General features: G+C 41.3%; 1 protein-coding gene across 1 annotated transcript; it reads right to left on the reverse strand.

Annotated features, from left to right (window-relative positions):
- Positions 1 to 19,249: 19,249 nt before the first annotated feature.
- On the reverse strand, positions 19,250 to 19,765 carry LOC138877529 (uncharacterized). Its single transcript, XM_070157143.1, has 2 exons — positions 19,590 to 19,765; positions 19,250 to 19,379 (listed from the first exon to the last, which is right to left on the reverse strand). Exons 1-2 carry the CDS (start codon positions 19,763 to 19,765, stop codon positions 19,250 to 19,252), a joined length of 306 nt encoding a protein of 101 aa, XP_070013244.1.
- Between the last annotated feature and the right edge of the window lie 889 nt (positions 19,766 to 20,654).

Consider the following 20,654-nt stretch of genomic DNA (forward strand, 5'->3'; position numbering starts at 1 on the left):
ACTCTGTCTTGGTACATTAGCCAAGACCCGAAGAAATGGTCGAACTGGGTGAGTATGGCGTCTGACTTTATGGACAGGTTCAGGTTCAACACAGAAAATGCGCCAGATGTGTTCTACATCTAGAATTTAAAGAGGAAGCCTACGGAAACATTCTACGAGTACGCTACTCGTTGGAGATCAGAAGCCGCTAAGGTCAGACCGGCTTTAGAAGAAAAACAAATGAGCAAGTTTTTCATACGGGCTTAATACCCGCAGTACTATGAAAGGCTGATGTTGACTGAGAGCCAAAAAATTTCCGACATCATCAAGCTAGGGGAAAGGATCGAGGAAGGCATCAAAAGTGGTATGGTTACAAACTTTGAAGCTTTGCAAGCTACCAATAAGGCTTTACAGTTTTGTGGTACGTCCAAGAAAAGGGACGTAGGTGCCATAATGGTTGCACAAAGAGCCAAATCCCCTATCAAATACCAAGTCTATCCGATACCTCCACTCACATATCAGCCTACCCCGAATTACCAAGCACTCTCACCCTCTTACCAAACTCCACCACCTACTTACCAATCACCCCACCTCCCACATATCAACCTACTTCACCCAAATACTCCCAACCTACACATGTCTATCAAACCTACAATACTCAACCATCCCACTATCAATCACCTCTCGCACGCCAAAACTTTCCTAAACCTCGGCCAAATTTTGACCGCAGACCCCCCCAAACAGTATACCGCCATTGCTGATCCAATTGACTAGCTATACGAAAGGCTCAAAGCTGCTGGTTATGTCACCCCTATACCTACTATGACCCTTGAAAACCCTTCTCAATGGGTCAATCCAAATAAATCCTATGCATACCATTCCGGCATGAAATGGCATACCATTGATGATGCCGCTCTATGAAAGACAAGATCCAGACTTTGATTGATAATAAGATCATTGTGGCAAAGGAGCCTACTCCGAATGTCCGCAACAACCCTCTACCAGACCATAAGGGTGGAAGTGTTCACATGATTGAAATAGAGGATTATTGGGACCCCAAGGGATCAATCGGTTTGATCACAGAAGGCGGTGAACCAAAGAAGCTAATAGTCACCCTCAATCCAATCGTAGTCCAGATTCAGCCTTCTAGGGATGCCGAGGTAAACATGTTCATACCACTTGAGTTTGAAGCACCATCCTAGGCAAATACGCCAGCACGATTGAGGTCGAGTTTGGGTCTCCAGCAAATGCACCTGTACCATTTGAAGTTGTTGTGTTACCTTCCATAGTACATACTCCATTCGGAGTAAAGGTGCCCGTGCCGATTCCGGTAGCAATGTCCGCTGTAACACCATTCCATACAAATGCCATACCTTAGGATTACACAGCCGAGGCGAGAAGGAAAGGGAAAGCCATGTTCGAGAAAATAGTTGTAGCACAGGGTATGACAAGAACCGGCAGGGTTTATACTCTGGAGCATTTAGCTGAGTCGAGTAAGCAGGCCTCTGGTCGGCCGACCATCACTGGAAATGGGCCCGATGATCTCTGGAGAAAGATACAAGCCAAGGAATACTCAGTCATTGATCAGCTGAATAAAATACCGGCACAGATTTCTATCCAAGCTTTGCTACAAAGTTCCGATGCACATAAGAATGCCTTGTTGAAGGTGCTGAGTGAGGCATATGTACCAAGTAACATCACCGGAGAAGAAATGGAAAATATGGTAGGGCAGGTATTGGAAAGTCACAAGATCACTTTTCATGAAGATGAGCTGCCACCAGAAGGGTTGAGTCACAACAAAGCGTTGCACATCACCGTGCAATGCGAAGATTATTTTATCACTAGGATCCTGATTGATGGAGGGTCCAGCCTCAATATTTGTCCGTTGGTAACACTCAGAACATTGGGGAAGGGGCTACATGAGATCAAGGATGGGGCCATCAACGTCAAAGCTTTCGATGGTTCCCAAAGGTCCACTATTAGGGAAATTAGTTTGTGCTTGCAAATGGGGCCTACTTGGTTCGATGTCGATTTCCAAGTAATAGATAGCATCAACATTATATCAGGCAGTGAAGTTTGAGTGAAGTCACCAAGAGGTGATCATTCACGGCGACAGTAGCAATCCCATATACAGTTGCCAAACCATCCCAGCGATCGGAGGAAGAAGAAAGATAGGCGGGAAAACCTATCACCACATCGAGCGAGTTAATGCCGTTGACAAAGACAAATGGTAGGACAACAAAATTGAAAGCATATTGAACTGGAGCGGATATGAACCTGGCAAGGGACTTGGCAAGAACCTCCAAGGAATCACCAAGCCTATTAAACTAAAGAAATATGGCACCACCTTCGGTCTGGGATATGAGTACACTTGGGAGGAATTCAACAACTGGTCACCACCAGGGCATGATCCATACTACCCGCTGGAGTAGCCAATACAACATTTGGAGCAGACTTTCCAGCCAGCCGATGTTGTCTATGGGTCGGAAGAAGAGGAAGCACTGGCAGCAGTGAGGAACTTGTTCCTAGAAGACAATGACATAGATTGTTGTGTTATGTTCGAGGAGAAGGGGGAGGAAGTCCCTTCCATACAGGCAGTGAGCAGAGGAGCATGCCTCAATAACTGGACCATCAGAACCACCAGAGTCCGGAAAGCTTCGGGGTAGCAAGGCTGAATAAAGCATCATGCATTATCTTTTATTTTCACTAGTCGACTTTCCTTTCGCATTTTAAATTTCGCAATAAGATCTCCAATGTTCAAAATAATTATGAAATTTATCAAAGCATTTCGGTTTCCTTATAAATCTGACTCTTATTATTTTCTCTCATTACTTTATTTATACAACATTACTATTACTTATCTTGATGAACCAATGACTGTGATATGCAACGAGACAACACAACAAACGGACATAGATTCAAAGGAAGACGATATACCAGAAGAGATTGTTAAAGAGGTTGAGAATTTAGAGAACAAACCTAAGTCCAACCTATACAAGATCGAGATTGTTAACCTGGGAGATGCAGCAAAGAAACTCGGATCAACGTCCACTTATCACCGTTAGAAAAGGAAGAGTACACAGAATTTCTAAGAGAATACGAGGACATATTCGCCTGGTCATATGATGACATGACTGGTCTGAGCACATCTATTGTGGCCCACAAATTGCCAACTGATCCGATATGTCCACCGGTAAAGCAGAAGCTCAGAAAGTTCAAGCCTGATATGAGTCTGAAAATCAAGGAAGAAGTCACTAAGCATGTCAAAGCTAAGATTCTCAGGGTAGTAGAATATCCGACATGGTTAGCCAACATAGTGCCGGTACCAAAGAAGGATGGGAAGGTCAGAGTCTGTGTTGACTACCGGGATCTCAACCGGTCCAGTCCAAAAGATGACTTCCCCTTGCCGAACATACACATCCTGATTGACAATTGTGCCAAGCACGAGTTGCAATCATTTGTAAATTGTTTCGTTGGTTATCATCAGATCTGGATGGATGAAGAAGATGCTGAGAAAACGACTTTCATTACGCCGTGGGGAATGTACTGCTACAAAATGATGCCGTTTGGGTTAAAAAATGTAGGGGCCACCTACATGAGGGCCATGGCCACCATTTTCCACGATATGATACACAAGGAGATCGAAGTATATGTAGACAATGTTATCATCAAGTCCAAGAAAGCCACTGATCCCAGGGAAGATTTGAGGAAGTTCTTCAATAGACTGAGAAGGTACAACCTAAAACTGAATCCCGCGAAGTGCGCATTTGGGGTTCCTGCCAGAAAACTACTTGGGTTCATTGTAAGTCGCCGAGGAATTGAACTAGATCCATCAAAGGTCAAAGCTATTCAAGAATCGCCACTGCCAAAGAACAAGAAGGAATTAATGAGTTTCTTGGGGAGACTTAACTACATTAGCCGGTTCATAGCACAATTTACTGTCATCTGTGAGCCAATCTTTATGATGTTGAAAAAGGACACCGCTACCAAATTGACTGATGACTACCAAAAGGCCTTCGACAGAATCAAGAAGTACCTATCAACACCACCAGTTTTGGTCCCGCCCGAGCCAGGTAGACCTCTATTGCTCTACCTTGCAGTACTGGATGGAGCGTTCGATTGTGTTCTAGGGCAGCATGATGAAACACGGAGGAAGGAGCAGGCTATCTATTACCTCAGTAAGAAGTTCACCCCATACGAGGCCCGGTATTCTCTATTAAAGCACACCTGTTGTGCTTTGACTTGGGTGGCACAGAAGCTGAGGCACTATTTCTGTGCCTATACCACATATCTCATATCAAAGATGGATCCTTTGAAGTACATCTTTCAGGATCCCATGCCCACTGGCAAGCTGACCAAGTGGCAAATCCTGTTGAGAAAATTTGACATTGTCTACGTGACTCAGAAAGCAATCAAAGGACATGCACTAGCAGATCACCTTGCTGAAAATCCCGTGGGCGGAGAATACGAACCCCTTAAAATATATTTTCCTGATGAAGAGGTATCATTCATAGGAGAAGATATTGCAGAATCCTATGACGATTGGAGAATGTTTTTAGATGGAGCAGCAAATTTCAAAGGAGTTGGCATAAGAGCAGTCCTAGTATCAGAAACCGGTCAGCATTATCCAGTGTCTGCAAAACTCAGGTTCCCTGCACCAACAATATGGCTGAGTATGAAGCCTGTATCTTAGGGCTCAAGATGGCCATTGACATAAACATTCAAGAGTTGCTAGTAATTCGAGATTCGGACTTGCTTAAACATCAGGTCCGAGAAGAATGGGCAACTAAGAATTCCAAAATACTCCCTTATCTGCATCACGTACAGGAGTTGAGAAAGAGGTTCACAAAGACAGAGTTCCAGCATGTTTCCAGAGTCTAAAATGAGTTTGTCGATGAATTGGCTACCCTATCATCCATGATACAACATCCAGATAAGAACTTTAATGATCCCGTTCCTGTAAAGATCCATGATCAGCCAGCTTATTATGCTCATGTTGAGGAAGAAGCAGACGGAAAGCCTTGGTTCCATGATATCAAGAAATATTTGACGAAAGGAGAATACCCAGAACTTGCAAATCCTACTCAGAAACGCACACTTCGGAGGTTGTCCAACAACTTCTTTCACAGCTGAGGAATCCTGTATAGGAGGACTCCTGATTTAGGATTGCTAAGATGTGTCGACGCAAAAGAAACATCTAAAATGCTAGAAGAAATCCACACTGGGGCCTGCGGTCCACATATGAATGGTTTTGTTTTAGCAAAGAAGATACTCCGGACTGGTTACTTCTGGATACTATGGAGACGGATTGCATCCAATACGTCCGAAAGTGTCACTGCTATCAAATACATTCAGACAGGATAAAAGAACCTCTGAATGAGCTTAATGCGACAAGCTCATCGTGGACATTCACCACATAGGGAATGGATGTTATTGGACAAATCAAACCCACCACATCAAACGGGCACGGGTTTATCCTAGTAGCAATTGATTATTTTACCAAATGTGTTAAAGCAATATCTTACAGGGCAGTGACTAAAAAAATCATGGCGGATTTTGTCTTCGACCGTATCGTGTGCCGGTTCGGAATTCCAGAGTCAATCTTTACTGATAATGGCTCCAACCTCAATAGTGATCTAATGAAATCCATGTGTGAAACCTTCAAGATCAAACACAAGAATTCTACAGCCTACAGACCTCAGATGAACGGAGCCATAGAGGCCGCCAACAAGAATATCAAGAAGATACTAAGGAAAATGATAGAGAAGCATAAGCAGTGGCACGAGAAGGTATCATTTTCTTTATTGGGTTACCACACCACAGTCCGCACATCAACTGGGGCAACCCCCTATATGCTGGTTTACGGTACAGAGGCAGTCATTCCCGCCGAGGTGGAAATTCCTTCCTTAAGGATCATATAGGAAGCAGAGCTTGACGACGCAGAATGTGTGAAAAGTTGTTACGAGAAGCTAGCTCTTATAGACAAAAAGAGAATGAATGCAGTTTGCTATGGTCAGCTCTATCAGAACCAAATGTCCAAAGCCTTCAACAAAAGAGTCAAGCCGAGACAATTCACACTGGGGCAGCTGGTGTTAAAGAAAATTTTCTTCATCAAGATGAAGTCAAAGGGAAATTCTCTCCCAACTAGCAGGGTCCGTACATGGTTCACCAAGTTTTGAAAGGAGGAGCCCTCATACTTGCAGAAATGGACGGAGAAGTTTGGTCAAAGCCGATCAATTCAGACGCAGTCAAGCAATACTATGTGTAACCTTTATGCTTTCTTTTATGATGTAATTTGAACTACGCCTGACCTAATTCCCGTTTAAGAAGGGATACGTAGGTAGCCTTATGGGTTCGGTCACAAGTCAATAAAATTTTCATTTCCCTCTCGCAATTGGAAATTGGGGCAGAATTTTAAGGAAAACCCTCAAAATTCCGAAGTAATTTCAGCCAGTCACCGTAAGTAGTCGTTAGAAACAACAGCCCAGTAAATTGGGACAGAATTTTGAGGAGGAGCCTCAAAATTTCGGAGCAAGAAAGTTGTAATGTCTTGAACCACGTCACAGTCGTCGGTTCATCTAAAGAAAACTATTCTCGATTATGTATTTATGTTATATTTTTACTAAATCATGCATGTCTATTATCAAAATTGCTTTGTTTAGCAACACTACCCTAATGATACGTACAGTATCACCGAAACAGAGCAAAGAAGGTCAAACAAAGTCAGCGGGGATATGAACTAACCTTTCCCCTTTACAAAACTCACGATTTTTCTTTGGATGCAGGCACATAAGTTGGAAAATCATCGAATAAACTATACACTCACACTGATCAGGAATACAACTCTCAGAACCGTCACCTATTCACAGTTGCTATACGCACACAATATCCCCAGAAGCCACAATATCAAAATCAGATATCAGCTAAGAAAACTCTACTACCACCTGCCTTTTATTTCTTGCATAAGGCTACCATTCTGCCTTCTGAGTTTAAGCTCTACCTCCATCCGCATTTTGCATTGCATAAGGCTACCATTCTGCCTTCCGAGATTAAGATCTACCTCCACCCGTATTTCCTTCATTGCATAAGGCTACCATTCTGCCTTCCGAGACTAAGCTCTGTCTCTAATTGCATTCTCTGCATTGCATAAGGCTACCATTCTGCCTTTCGAGGTTAAGCTCTACCTCCATCTGCATTTCTTGCATTGCATAAGGCTACCATTCTGCCTTCCGAGACTAAGCTCTATCTCCATCTGCATTTCCTGCATTGCATAAGGCTACCATTCTGCCTTCCGAGACTATGCTCTATCTCCATCTGCATTCCCTGAATTGCATAAGGCTACCATTCTGTCTTCCGAGACTAAGCTCTGTCTCCATCTGCATTCCCTGCATTGCATAAGGCTATCATTCTGCCTTCCGAGGTTAAGCTCTACCTCCATCTTGTATGGCCGAAATATCGCCACTTCATTTACATCTTGCATCGGTTGAAAGATCGCCACTTCAGTTACATTTTGCATGGCTGAAATATCGCCACTTTATTTACATCTTGCATCGACTGAAAGATCACCACTTTGTTTACATTCTACGTGGTTGAAAGATCGCCACTTCATTTACATCTTGCATCGGCTGAAAGATCGCCACTTTATTTACATTCTGCATGGTTGAAATATCGCCACTTCATTTACATATTGCATTGGCTGAAAGATCGACACTTCATCTACATCTTGCATCGGTTGAAAGATCACTAATTCATTTACATCTTGCATGGCTGAAATATCGCCACATTATTTACATTTTGCATCTGTTGAAAGACCGCCACCTTCTGCATCTCATGGGCTGAAAGATTGCCAATCTATCCAAAGGCGTCATTGTTCGGAGGCACCATTTTCATAGCCCGAGAACGCCATGCCATGGCCTGAGGACCCCTTTTATCTTTTGCATATCATTATTCAAAGGCGTCATAGTTCGGAGGCATCATTTTCATAGCCCGAGAGCATTATTTCATGGCCTGCGAATCCCTTATCATACGCTTCATGACCCAGGAAGTCATGGTTTGAGGACGTCATCCTAACCGTCTAAAGACAATATCCATGGTCCGACGGGAACTTGCATCACGTTTAAATTTCCGCACAATATACACTTGTATTGCTTATTTGCAGGAAAACCGGCGAGTAATGGCCGTCTCAAAGGAGCAATCCCACTCCAGTCCCCACAGCCCTGTTAGACTTTAACCATCCATCTCAACCCAAATATCGCGTCCGTCTTGAAAAATATCCATCGGCATATTCCGACGACGGATCCTGAACTACATATGGCCTGATTCTTTTAAGACCAGGGAACTAGAGCATGGTCAACCTCTTCAAACTATTTTGTTCGGTCAAAATCGGCCATCATATCTTTACCCGACAACTCTTTCATCCTTCCCGGGTAAAGAGGGGCAGCTGTTGATACCCAATTTTTTCCTGTATATTTTTATATACAAAATACTTTCAAAATAGCATATGTATGCATATATAAGTATTTACAAATATTTTTATTATTTTTCCTTAATTTTAAAGGCTTTTAAAATCAATTTTATTGCCTTATTTTATCAAGAAAAATCCAATAAGTGTCCAAAATTATTATTTTTGGCGATTCACTTGTTGAATTCTCATATTTATGCTAAAATATAGCTCAGATAATTTTTGCATATTTTTACATATTTATTTAGTATTTTTAAAGCTCAACTGCATATAATTGCAATATTAGCCTCATTTATTATTTGATTGCATTTATATTTATAAAAATTATGCCCAGCATTTTTAATTAATAATTATATGTTATAAATTATTTTAGTACTTTCAATTTATTTCCAAAACTTAATTTGCTATTTTTTATAAAATAAATGGGAAAAATGGCTATTTAAAATCTAGCTAGATTTATTTCAATTGTAGCCCAAATTCTATCCCAATTGAACCCCAACCCAATTGCTAAAATTACCCGACCCACAGCCCGTTTGAATGACCCGCCCGACCCCCCTTTTTAATCCAGGCCGTTGATCGAAATGATCAACGACCACATTTTAACCTACATTTTTTAATTCATCAACACCCCCAACCCTAATCATTTTCACCTACCAGCCGCCTTTGAACCCTCCATATTCTCTTAAACTCTTTCGAAACTTCTCAAACCCTAGCCACCTCCTACCACTTCCATCCTGAAACCACCGGAATCCATGGCTTCCAAGGCTTTGAGAGTCCTACACTGGCCTCCTATGACTCCCACGTGCCTGATTTCTGAAGATTCAAGGCCTGACCTTGAAGCGTCGTATCCAGACCTCTGTCGATTCGAAGTTTCACGGCCATCTCAGGCCTTATTCCGGCGTACCATGGTTGTTCGAGCCTGATTTTGACCTCTCTGACTTAGATTGGTGACTCTTCAAAGCCTTTCTAACTACTGGGGTTCCTCTGAAACCCTAACCCTTCGAGGTTTTCTCTGATTCTCTTAGACCTATTGTGTATCTATGCTTTCCTTAAGTTTCAAACGATTTCTCTGGCTTTTCTTTCAAAATTACTTTCGGAACCATTTCTTTTCCAATCTAGGGTTTTCTGGAAAAATGTTTAAATGTTTCTCTGACTTTCTTTCTTTTTTCTTTTGTGTGCATCTGCCTATACTATGTTATTATATTTTTTCTTCTACCACGTTCTTGTATGCTTCTTCTACTGTGTTTTCTATATCCTGTTCTTGTATGCATCTCCTACTGTGTTTCCCTATACTATGTTCTCGTATGCTATTCTGCTGTGTTCTGGTACTTTCTTCCACCATGTTCTGATATGTTTCTCCTACTTTATTTTTCTACTGTGTTTTTAAGTGTTTTACTATTTTCCTTCTACTAAGTTCTGTTTAAGTTTCTTCTAAAAAAACTTCTCAGCATGTTTTTGCTACTGATCTTATCAGTCTTTTCCATTACGTTTCGTGTTAGCTTCTTCTACTCTATTTTCTTTGAATTCTTCTGCTATGCTCTGCATGTTACTTTTATATCATGTTTCTCACGGGTTTTAGTCGTTTAGAGGAACATGGTAGAGGTTTCAGTTCTTTTGAGACCTCTGAACCTATTTTGAATCTCTTAAATGAGTTTCAAAACATTTGTTCTTCATATGATTCCAGCTTTTGCTAAACTCTTCTGCACTGGATCTTCTACTGATTTTACAATGACACCACAATGTTTTTCATGCTTAACATGCTCATATGCTCCTTATATATGATGAGTTTCTCTCTAAAATGGTTTTCAAATTTGCATTTAGTCAAACTTCCTTCTGAATATGGCTTGATTGATTTCTTTCCATTGTTTGCTGATTTTCTTTGTGACTCGGCCTAAGTTAAAACCTTTCTCACCTTTCTTGACTCGGTTCATTCATACAAAAATTCTTGACCTTTGATTTACTGGCTGTTAAATGGTTTTCTTACCTTATTTGTGCAACCATGTACTTCAAAACCCTATCCTTAATACCTTTTATATATTTGCCCCTAATTACATGTTGTGCACAAAGTGCTTACTCAATTTCTTTCCTTAAATGGTTTTTACCCGTTTGAATCTGAATCCCTTAATTAAAGGGAGTCTTGGGTAATTGATTGACAATCAGTTCCTCAACTATTTTCTTACCTTATTTCTGTCTGATTTTACACTATTAAAGGCACGATCCTCTTCACAAACAATAAGACACTTTCAGAATTTTTCTGAACTCATACTCTCTCATAATAATATTCTCTTCTTGTCTGCACTGTGGCCTGTTTTACAAGACCTACTGCTTTTCTTTACTTGTTTCCCTGAAAACTGGTATGTCCGATTTAATTCTTAGCACCACAACAATGTGTATTTACTACTTTTGTATCCATGTTCACCTGCTGTTTCTGTATATCTCAGCACTTAAATTGGCATGCTGATTTCCTTATGTGTGTTTTGTTATGAACCCCCATTCCCCTATCACCCCTATGTATTTTGAGTTGTGACTTAAGGCATGACAATGTAAGTTGTTGTCCATGAATTAAGTTTGAACCACTGGGGTCTTGACCTCTAAGCAGACAGGCTGGAAGGTGTGCCAGCATCTCCCATTGCTAGGTATGCCCTTCAACCTGCTTTTCTTTTACTCTTGCAAATTCCCCCATTCCCCTAGACCCTTATGTATAATGATTTTAAGTTATTACCTTTTCCCTTTCCCCTTTCCCCTTTGAGAATGCTACTTTCGCACTTGCACTCTCTCTTAGTGCCTAAGTTCTGCCCCCTTCTTGTGAGCCTTGCCTTGGGACCTTGAGTTCCCTCTGAACTTGGACACCTGAGGGCTAGCCCTTCCACACTGTACTATGGCTTAATCTGGTGATACATTTGGGTGTAAGCACTGCCCGGAGTTCTTATGAAACTCTTAGGGAACTCTGACATATCCAGATGGGAGAAAGGCTTTGAAATAAGATCTCTTAGAGTTGGTTTACTTCACACTTCATACAGGAAGTCTGAATCAGGCTCTCCTTGGTTGTACTTTTTCTGATTGTATTTTTTTTCTTTACTTTACTCTTTCTGGGCTGTAATAACTTTGTAATAAAACTCGCGGGGATGGCTAGTGAAAAGGGAGGGGTAACTATTTATGCAAAAGGGGTAGATAACCTGCCTATAAGAGTTTATGAAATCTTGCATTCTCATATAGACACCATGTCTATAGGAATCTTGCATTACCATATAGATACCATGCCTATAGGTTATTTCCGAATTTCTGCATATCATCCTGCCTATAGGAATTTCTGAATTTTCTGCGTATCATATGGATATCCTGCCTATAGGTTCTTTCTGAATCTTGCATATGCATTCCTCATTTGGCAAACATGTTTATAGGTCTTAAATAATCAACCACAATTAGATACCATGTTCATAGGCTTTAAACAAAATTCAGCATCTAGATGCCACACTTATAGGATTTCTGCATTTTTTACTATGTTTATAAAAGTGTCAAAAATCGACAACACATAAAAAGCATGCCTATAGGAGCTTTAATCGAATCTGAACCACTTCGCTCGCTTATAAGTTTAAAACCAGTAACAGTGACGCATGCTCTTTTGGTAAAACTCGCCTTTCTTTAATAACAGACGATTTTTTCTTAAATTAGTATGTATTCATGTTTACTTCATTGTTTCTGGAATCAGTAGATATCATGCCTATATGGTCTTCGTCTAACACTTAGGCAAGCCATAGGGTGAAAGTTTATAAACTGAATCAGATTTTATATGCTACAACCATCAGGCAGGCCTGATTCGGGCTTCTTATCTAAACTATGTAATAAATCAGTCTGCCTCAACATTTTATGTTTTAATCAGACCCTAAATAGTACATGCAAGTCATGCTACATTATGTGCTTTCTTTGGTTTAAAGGAGGTCTGTTTGAGCCCTTTTATTTGTTTATATGCTTCCCCGAACTTGCTATATGTGTTCTGTTTGTCGCCTTTGTATTTTACCTTTTGAAACCACAAATAAGCCCAATACCTCCTCCCTTTAGGATTAGTAGTCCCAAGTGCCTCCGGGGCTAATAGGATTGGGGCGGGTAATAGCATGCAATAAGTAAACGAGACCATTCCGCACTTTAATACCTTAACGGGGTAGGAAATGGTAGATATGGATATGATGACCACGCGATAACATCACGTGCAGCCCCTCACTGAGGAGTGATTATCGGATGTTGTGTGGGGTGATCCATATTATTAATAAACCTAGGACCCCCTTCCTTTTTTTTTCTTTATTTCTTTTAAATCTTTTTAAACCATTTCTTTTAAGAAAATAAACTCTTTTTTAGTTCTTTTTTCTTACTTTTGTTTATTTGTAACCATTACGTGAAAATCCCCTTTTATTTGAAGCTTTTATTTGCCTATGTGTTATTTGCACTTAAGTCACATCAATAGTTTGGCCGGGAACCACAATAGTGGATCCTAAGGGATGCATAACACCTTCCCCTCGGGATAATTTCAAGCCCTTACCCAATCTCTGGTTACTCAAAACAAACCCCTCCTAGTGTCATAATGTACTTTAATCATTAGGTGGCGACTCTTCAATTCAATACCCAATTCCCGATAGGGAACGAGTTGTCTCCCAAATGTCATAAACACGATTTCGCGAGAAAACGGGGGCGCGACAACTGGGCTGTGCATGCCTTCACTCAGGGCTTGAACAAACGAAGCTCGATAGCTTCGAGGCAGCTAAAGCAGAACTCGATTGAGTATCCCGACGTGACTTGGGCAGATGTGCACAATAGGTATCAATCAAAGATCAGGGTTGAGGACGACTAACTGGAGCCCCTGTAGCTTAGTATACCCTAGTAGGCTCTTAGAAAGGAACAAAGGTTCACAGAAAATTAATCGTGACCAAACAAGGAAAGATATTAGCCGTATGTAGAAGATCGAAGAAACGCCCCCGAGGCGCAATGCACCTCGAGCTAATCGAAGAATAGATTGAAGTCAAATTTCCCGGGAAATCATAAGTAAAGCGGGGTTCGATAGGCACCCTGGTCCGGTAGAAGCACCAAGGTTATCCTAGTACAACTTCAACATCGATGTCTCGGACATCGTATCGGCCTTAGGAAAAATCAAAGACACCAGGTGGCCAAAACCCATACTATTAGATCCTTCACAAAGGAATCCTAACTTGGTATGCATTTATCATGCACTCACGGTCATACGACCGAGGATTGCATACACCTTCGAAAAGAGGTAGCGTGACTGATCAGCGAAGGGCACCTTCGAGAGTTCCTCAGCGACCGAACTAAAAACCACTTCTGGGAAAGAGAGGTGAACAGGAAAAATGAACCAGAAGAACCATAACACGTCAACCACATGATCGTTGGAGGGATCGATGCCCCGAAGGGACCCGTTGTCAAGCGAACAAAAATATCCATCACTAGGGAAAAGCAAACCCGGAGTTACATGCCAGAGGACGCACTCGAATTCAGCGAAGAGGACATCGAGACCCTGTCTCAGCCTCATAATGATGCACCGGTAATTTCCTTTCTTTTGAATAAGTTTCAAATTAAACATGTGCTTGTGGATCCAGGTAGCTCGGCCAACATAATCAGGTTGAGGGTGGTGGATCAGATCAGATTGCTCGACCAGATCATGTCCGCCTCTCGAGTCCTCAATGGATTCAACATGGCAAGTGAGACAACAAAAGGAGAGGTCATCCTCCCGGTCAATGTGGTCGGTACAATCCAAGATACTAAGTTTAATGTCATCGAAGGTGACATGAGATATAATGCCTTACTTGGAAGGCCGTGGATACACAGTGTGAGGGCAGTGCCATCAACCCTTCGCCAAATGATAAAGTTTCCAATCAAGGACAGAGTAAAAGCAATGCACGGGGAGCAGCATGCAGCAAGAGAGATGTTCGCGGTGCACGATGTAGCACCAGCAACAATACCCTCCACACCGAAGAAGCCAAAAGGCAAAAGTGAATAAAGGACCGTGTCGTGTCCTTGAAGAAAGCAATTAACACGGATCAAGGATCTAATGCTATCAATGGTGAGGTACGACCTTCTCTCTTTTTACTTATGTTTTATACTAACTTATTGCAGGTATTCAAGTAAGAGGAATCGAAGCACCCTCCAACTCGAAGACCTTGGGTTTTAAAGCATGTGTTGCACTCTTTTTCCCTTAGACCGGGTTTTATCTCAAATGGGTTTTACAAGCAAGGTTTTTAACTAGGAAACACCCATATGCTACATAAAGAGAACTCATCAAGTATTCGAGGCTTTTCTTTGATCAACCTCAAATACTTGGGGGCATCGCCACTGGAGGTCACCTCTTTGAAGAAATCGAACTATGCCTATGAGGATCTCGACAGTGGACCAAACGGTAAATGAACCGTGTCCATATAGAATAATCGAGCCTCCAAAAGGAAAAAACATGTACGCATATACCAAAATATTGAGGAAGCCTCTTTACTTACCAAAACACTCGAAGAAGTTCACTACTTTCACGCAAAAACTGCCCAAGGGCCAAAAATCCTCGAACACTCAAGGACTGTCATCGACAGTCAGCTGTCGAAACTATCAAAAACTAGAATTCGTAAGACCTCAATAAGGCAAACTCAAGCTCGTAAACCCTCAGTGAGGCAACGCCAAATCTATAAGACCTCAACAAGGCATGCCATAACTTACAAAACCTTCAAAAGGCATAACCCCAATACTAAGACCAAGGCTATATATCGAACTTGTAAGACCCCTAAAAAGGCATACCCTCAATATAGACGCTGAGGTCATCTCACTCGGGGACTAAAGGCTACGGCCAAACATAAAGACTAAGGTCATATCAAAATGCTCCGGCCAAATTAACGCGGCTAAGAGATGTTCGACCACCGCCATAAAATTAAAGACCTCCAAATACTTTAAAAAAACATTGAAAATATCCGGTTAATCAGGCTACCCCCAGCATAAGCAAAAAGCTTCGATCATATTAGCTCCAAACAATAACAAGGCTTCGAGATAATCAGCCTTTAGCAAAAAGGATTCGAAAGATCAGCCTTCAAGAGAACCTCCTGAGGTACTCAATTATTGTCGCATATCGACTCATAATCGAGGTTCTTATTTCAACCGTTGAAGTGTCGGATGAACACAAAACATGCCAAGGCGTAATCAAAACTTCAAAGTCTTCAGCCGAAACGAGAAAAAATATAGTCATATTAGAGGTCGCATCGACCCAATCTAAAAGCGCCTAAGGGCCAATGCGTAAGAGCCTAAGGGCCAGCCTAAAATGCCTAAGGGTCAGTACGTAAGAGCCTAAGGGCCAATATGTACAAAACCTAAGGGTCAGTGAGTCCGAGCCAAAACTTGATTCGAGTACTAAGCCCCGAACGGTCAACTATTATCACTTACTCATCAAGTGCAACCTAAGTGTTCCTATCTTAAAAGTCCGACATATCGAATCAATTATCAACGATCATCAATGCTCAAAACATAAACAAAGACACAAGCAAGTGGAAATTCATATAAAGGGAAAACCGGAGGGTTCCCCTCGGAGTGCTTCCCCACGGTCGAAAACCAGATGCCAAATCAATTAATGAAGGACCTTCATCTTTCCTCGCTGGTGAAATCTCTCCCTTGAGACTAGGGGCATCGAGCCCAGCATGCTCAACAGCCTCGAGAAGCCTCCTGGTTCAAGCCGTCAATATAGAGTCATCCTTTCTAGGTGCATTGATGTCCACAGAATGACCAATAAAAATAAGGCCTTCGCCAGCAGCAACATCCTTCTTGCGCCCCCGGGCGGATCCTTCTTCGATATGAGAATCCTCTGTCATGCCTCAACCTCGGGAGGCGCGACCGGCGCTCAATTGAGTGAACCCAACTAAGCAAGCCTTATCAACACTTCTTACCCAACTCAATGTGACTAAGGAAACCATGCTTTCATTTATTTAGATGAGGAAAGATAAGGCATCCAACATTGTTAGTCCCTTTTTATATCACAACATTAAACCGTATGAAGTTCCAAGAATTCATACAATTGCACTTTAGAGAAGTGAGAGTTAGAATTACAACATGGTTCGTAGACCCATCCAATACCCGTACATAACCCACACATATGTCTATGGAGCCTCTAAGGATACAAAAGACAAGTATGACAATGCCGGCAATAAGGCTCTGGCAATACCTCTAAAGTGGAAGTCCACAATAAAAGATGTACAATATAACCCCTTGAAGGCAAAAGGGGCTCACCAAGACTTTGAGAAGAAGGTACTCCGATACGCGCGATCGGCACTATCCGCAATGGAGCCACCTACATTCATTTAAAAAAATGTAGCGTCCCCAGCAAAAGGGACATTAGTACCATGAAATAGTACTAATATGTACAACTAAAAACCATCTAGTTAGAACGAACTTTCATACCAAAAATAAGGAAATCACAAGTATAACTCAAAAGCTTCAAACGATCACAACATTATCAAGGTAAAAGAATCATACAATTATCACATTTGTTTCCATATCCTTTAGTTTCGGGCATTTCATATTGTTCGGGGCATTTCATATTGTTCATCATTGTTCACAATACCACCGCTAGCTTGAGCGGAGTCCAATCTCGACCCGATCGGCTAGGTTGCCTCACTTGAGACATACTCTTCAATCACAATCTCATTTTCCCATTTTATCCGGGATTCAATATCAACACAATACCACCATGTGTACGACATGGAGTCCGATCTCGGCCCGATCGGCTGGGCCGCCTTACCAAGGCGTTTCCCTTTTTCCATCAATCATATCAATTCAACCTTTGTTTCACATATGTCATTTCATAGGCACTTGGGGCCACAACTATCACGTCATATATTTGGAACTAGGCCACATTTCACATCATTCCCAATTTCAATATAAGATTTGTAATTTAGGATAATATGTGCACAGAAGAGCAATTTAAATTGTGAGCATAGATAAGACTTCACATAGATGGCACATTATATGCAGCTTCAATCTCAATTTAAGGTCTAAACATTTCAATACACAATTCATATCTTTTGCCCCTTTCAAGTTATCAAGATAGCACGTTGATCATGTTGAGACACATCTTTCACGCATATTAGACTACAATACCAATTCATGTAAAATAACAATCGATGCAACAATTCAACTTTAATCTTACCATATTCACACAAACATCGATGAAGCTCGATTTCTAAAAGACGGGGTTTTAGCCATACATACCTAAAATTTGCCCCTTAATGATACTACAATGATCCTATACACTTAAGCAACTTCAATCTACAATACAATATTCAATAGGGCCAATATTAGTAATAAATTCCATAACTTATCCCATTTAGGCATATTATCAAACACCTTGTAGGTATAGATCTTTACATCACATAACCGTAGTATTAGTTCATCCAACTATTACTATTAACCAACAATTTATTCCACCATCGTTCCTAACCAATTTATAACTTCCAACAATATATGTATGACCATCCATTTACACCCAACCATCATCCTCCTTAATTAACCTATTTCACTATCTCTACAACATCAACACAACCTACGTTAGGCACTTGTGGCTTCCAATCACCATCCCATGAGTTCTAGCACATATATCATACATAAATAATCACCATGGAGTATTTAGAGATGATAGACATACCTCTTGTAGTAAGAATCTTGAGAATCCCCACTTGTAGTGTTCTTGACCAATTTAGGGATTTGAATGGGAATCTATGAATTTTCAAGATCAATCCTTGTTAATATTAGTGTTTAGGAGTAGTAATTAACTCAAAATACTCAAAAAACATTACCTTGGATCATAGGAGGGAAGTATGAGACGGATTCCCCTTGATAGAGCAAGCCCGTAGCTCAAAAAATGACTTAGAGACTCTTCATACCCGGTCTTGGGGTATTTATAGAGCTGCTAGGCATGCGACCGCGATCAAACCGTGCCCGGGACGCGGTGGACGCGCTCTTACCGCGGTCTGGCTGCGCTCGGAGGCAGAAACTATGAGTTTTCTCGCGATCGCGCCGCGGACGCGCATCTGACACAGGTCAGGTAAAATGGTCATAACTTTTTGTATACATCTCCAAATGACAAACAGTTTGATGCGTTAGAAACTTGACTCAAAGAGCTTTAATATTATAGGTTGTGCATCACACAACTTTTTATATAAATGGAGATATGATTGTCCAAAGTGAGGTATTGTGCGTATTCATTTACAACTTTAGTCTATTATGAAACTTTCCAACTTGGCTTAAACTTAGGCCTCTCCTTAGACCCCAAATCACTTATAATATGACTTATATGCTTATTAATATATCCAATTGATATCAATTATACCATGAATCCTCATTTGCATGCAAGATAAAATAATTAGCCTACCTTGGCACCACGAAATCTTAAATTACTTAGCAAAATTTTCTGGGGCTTTACATTCTCCCCCGTTTAAGATCATTCGTGCTCGAATGAGGATCAAGGTTCATTCATTAGCCATCCTTATGTAACTTCAGCTTTTTCACGTTATGAAATATATCAACAACCCCGAATTTGGCTAACTCCTTAAATTTCCGAAAATTTCGCCAGAGTTTCCTTTGTAACTAGGCCTATCCACCGGTCAGAGGGCCCCGAATACATATCCTAACAGCATATACATGTTCCATAGACATAACATAACTTGTAAAACACCAACCATGGCCGCATAGGCAACATATATAACCAAAATGGAATAGTTTAACATGGATCAAATCAAAAGATAAGAGTTCATAGCAACCAAATGCATTAAAGCTAATACATGACTATTCAAACAAATGTGGGTGCTTCTTTCTCATTTCTTGCTCGGCTTCCCAAGTGGCTTCCTCAACCTGTTGGTTCTGCCATAAATCTTTTACGGAGGCAATTTCCTTATTTCTCAATTTTCGAACTTTCCTATAAAGAATAGCAACTGAAATTTCTTAATAAGATAGTTCTTCATTAACCTCAATAGTTTCAACTGGAACAATAGTGGACGGATCTCCCACTACCTTCTTCAACATAGATACATGGAAGACCGGATGAACCAACAACATCTCGGGTGGAAGCACGAGCTTGTATGCCACCTGACCAATCCTCTGAATGATTTTGTACGGTCCGACATACCTCGGACTTAATTTCCCCCTTTTCCCAAATTGCATAATGCCCTTCATGGGGGAAACCTTCAAAAATACCCAATCATCTTCTTTGAACTTCAAATCTCTACAACGAATGTCCGAATAAGACCTTTGGCGACTCTGAGCAGTTTTCAACCTCTCCTTAATAATCTTGACTTTCTCCATGGCCTGATGCACGAGGTTCGGCCCTATCAATTCAGCTTCTCCAGCCTCGAACCACCCAATGGGAGATCTACATCTCCTACCACACAATGCCTCAAATGGTGCCATCTGGATAATATCATGAAAGCTGTTGTTGTAAGAAAATTCTATGAGTGGCAAATGGTCATCCCAACTACCTTTGAAATCAAGAGTACAAGCACACAACATGTCCTCAAGCATCTGAATAGTCCGCTCTGCTTGCCCATCAGTTTGAGGATGGAAAGCTGTGATAAGATTTACCTGCGTACCCAAACCTTGCTGAAATTTCTTCCAAAAGTTGGAGTGAACTGAGCCCCTCGTTCTGAAATTTATTTGATATACAACTGAGCATACTGTTCCGCTATGTCGGTAGATTTAACTGGCAAGAAGTGCGCTGATTTCGTGAGTCGGTCCACAATCACCCAAATTGAGTCAAACTTGCGCGGAGTGCGTGGCAACCCTACCACGAAATCCATGTTGATAATCTCCTATATCCACATTGGAATCTCTATGCTTTGGGCCAATCCACCGGGCCTCTGATGTTCGACCTTCACTTGCTGACAGCTCAGACATTTTGCCACAAAGTCCGCCATATCCCTCTTCATGTTGTTCCACCAATAAATTTCCTTGAGATGATGATACATTTTCGTAGAACCTGGGTGCATGGATTACCTGGAAGTGTGAGCTTCTGCCATGATCCTCTCCCGAAGACCGTCAATATCCGGAACACATAGGCTATCTTGGTACCATAGGGTACCATCATTCATTCCAAAGGAAAAAGCGTAGTCTTGTGTTTATGAATCCCCTCCTTCAGTTGTGCTATATCTTTTTCCCCTTTCAAGTTATCAAGATAGCACGTTGATCATGTTGAGAC

Source organism: Nicotiana sylvestris, chromosome 9 (assembly GCF_000393655.2).
Source record: "Nicotiana sylvestris chromosome 9, ASM39365v2, whole genome shotgun sequence".
In the NCBI taxonomy this organism is placed as follows: Eukaryota; Viridiplantae; Streptophyta; class Magnoliopsida; order Solanales; family Solanaceae; genus Nicotiana; species Nicotiana sylvestris.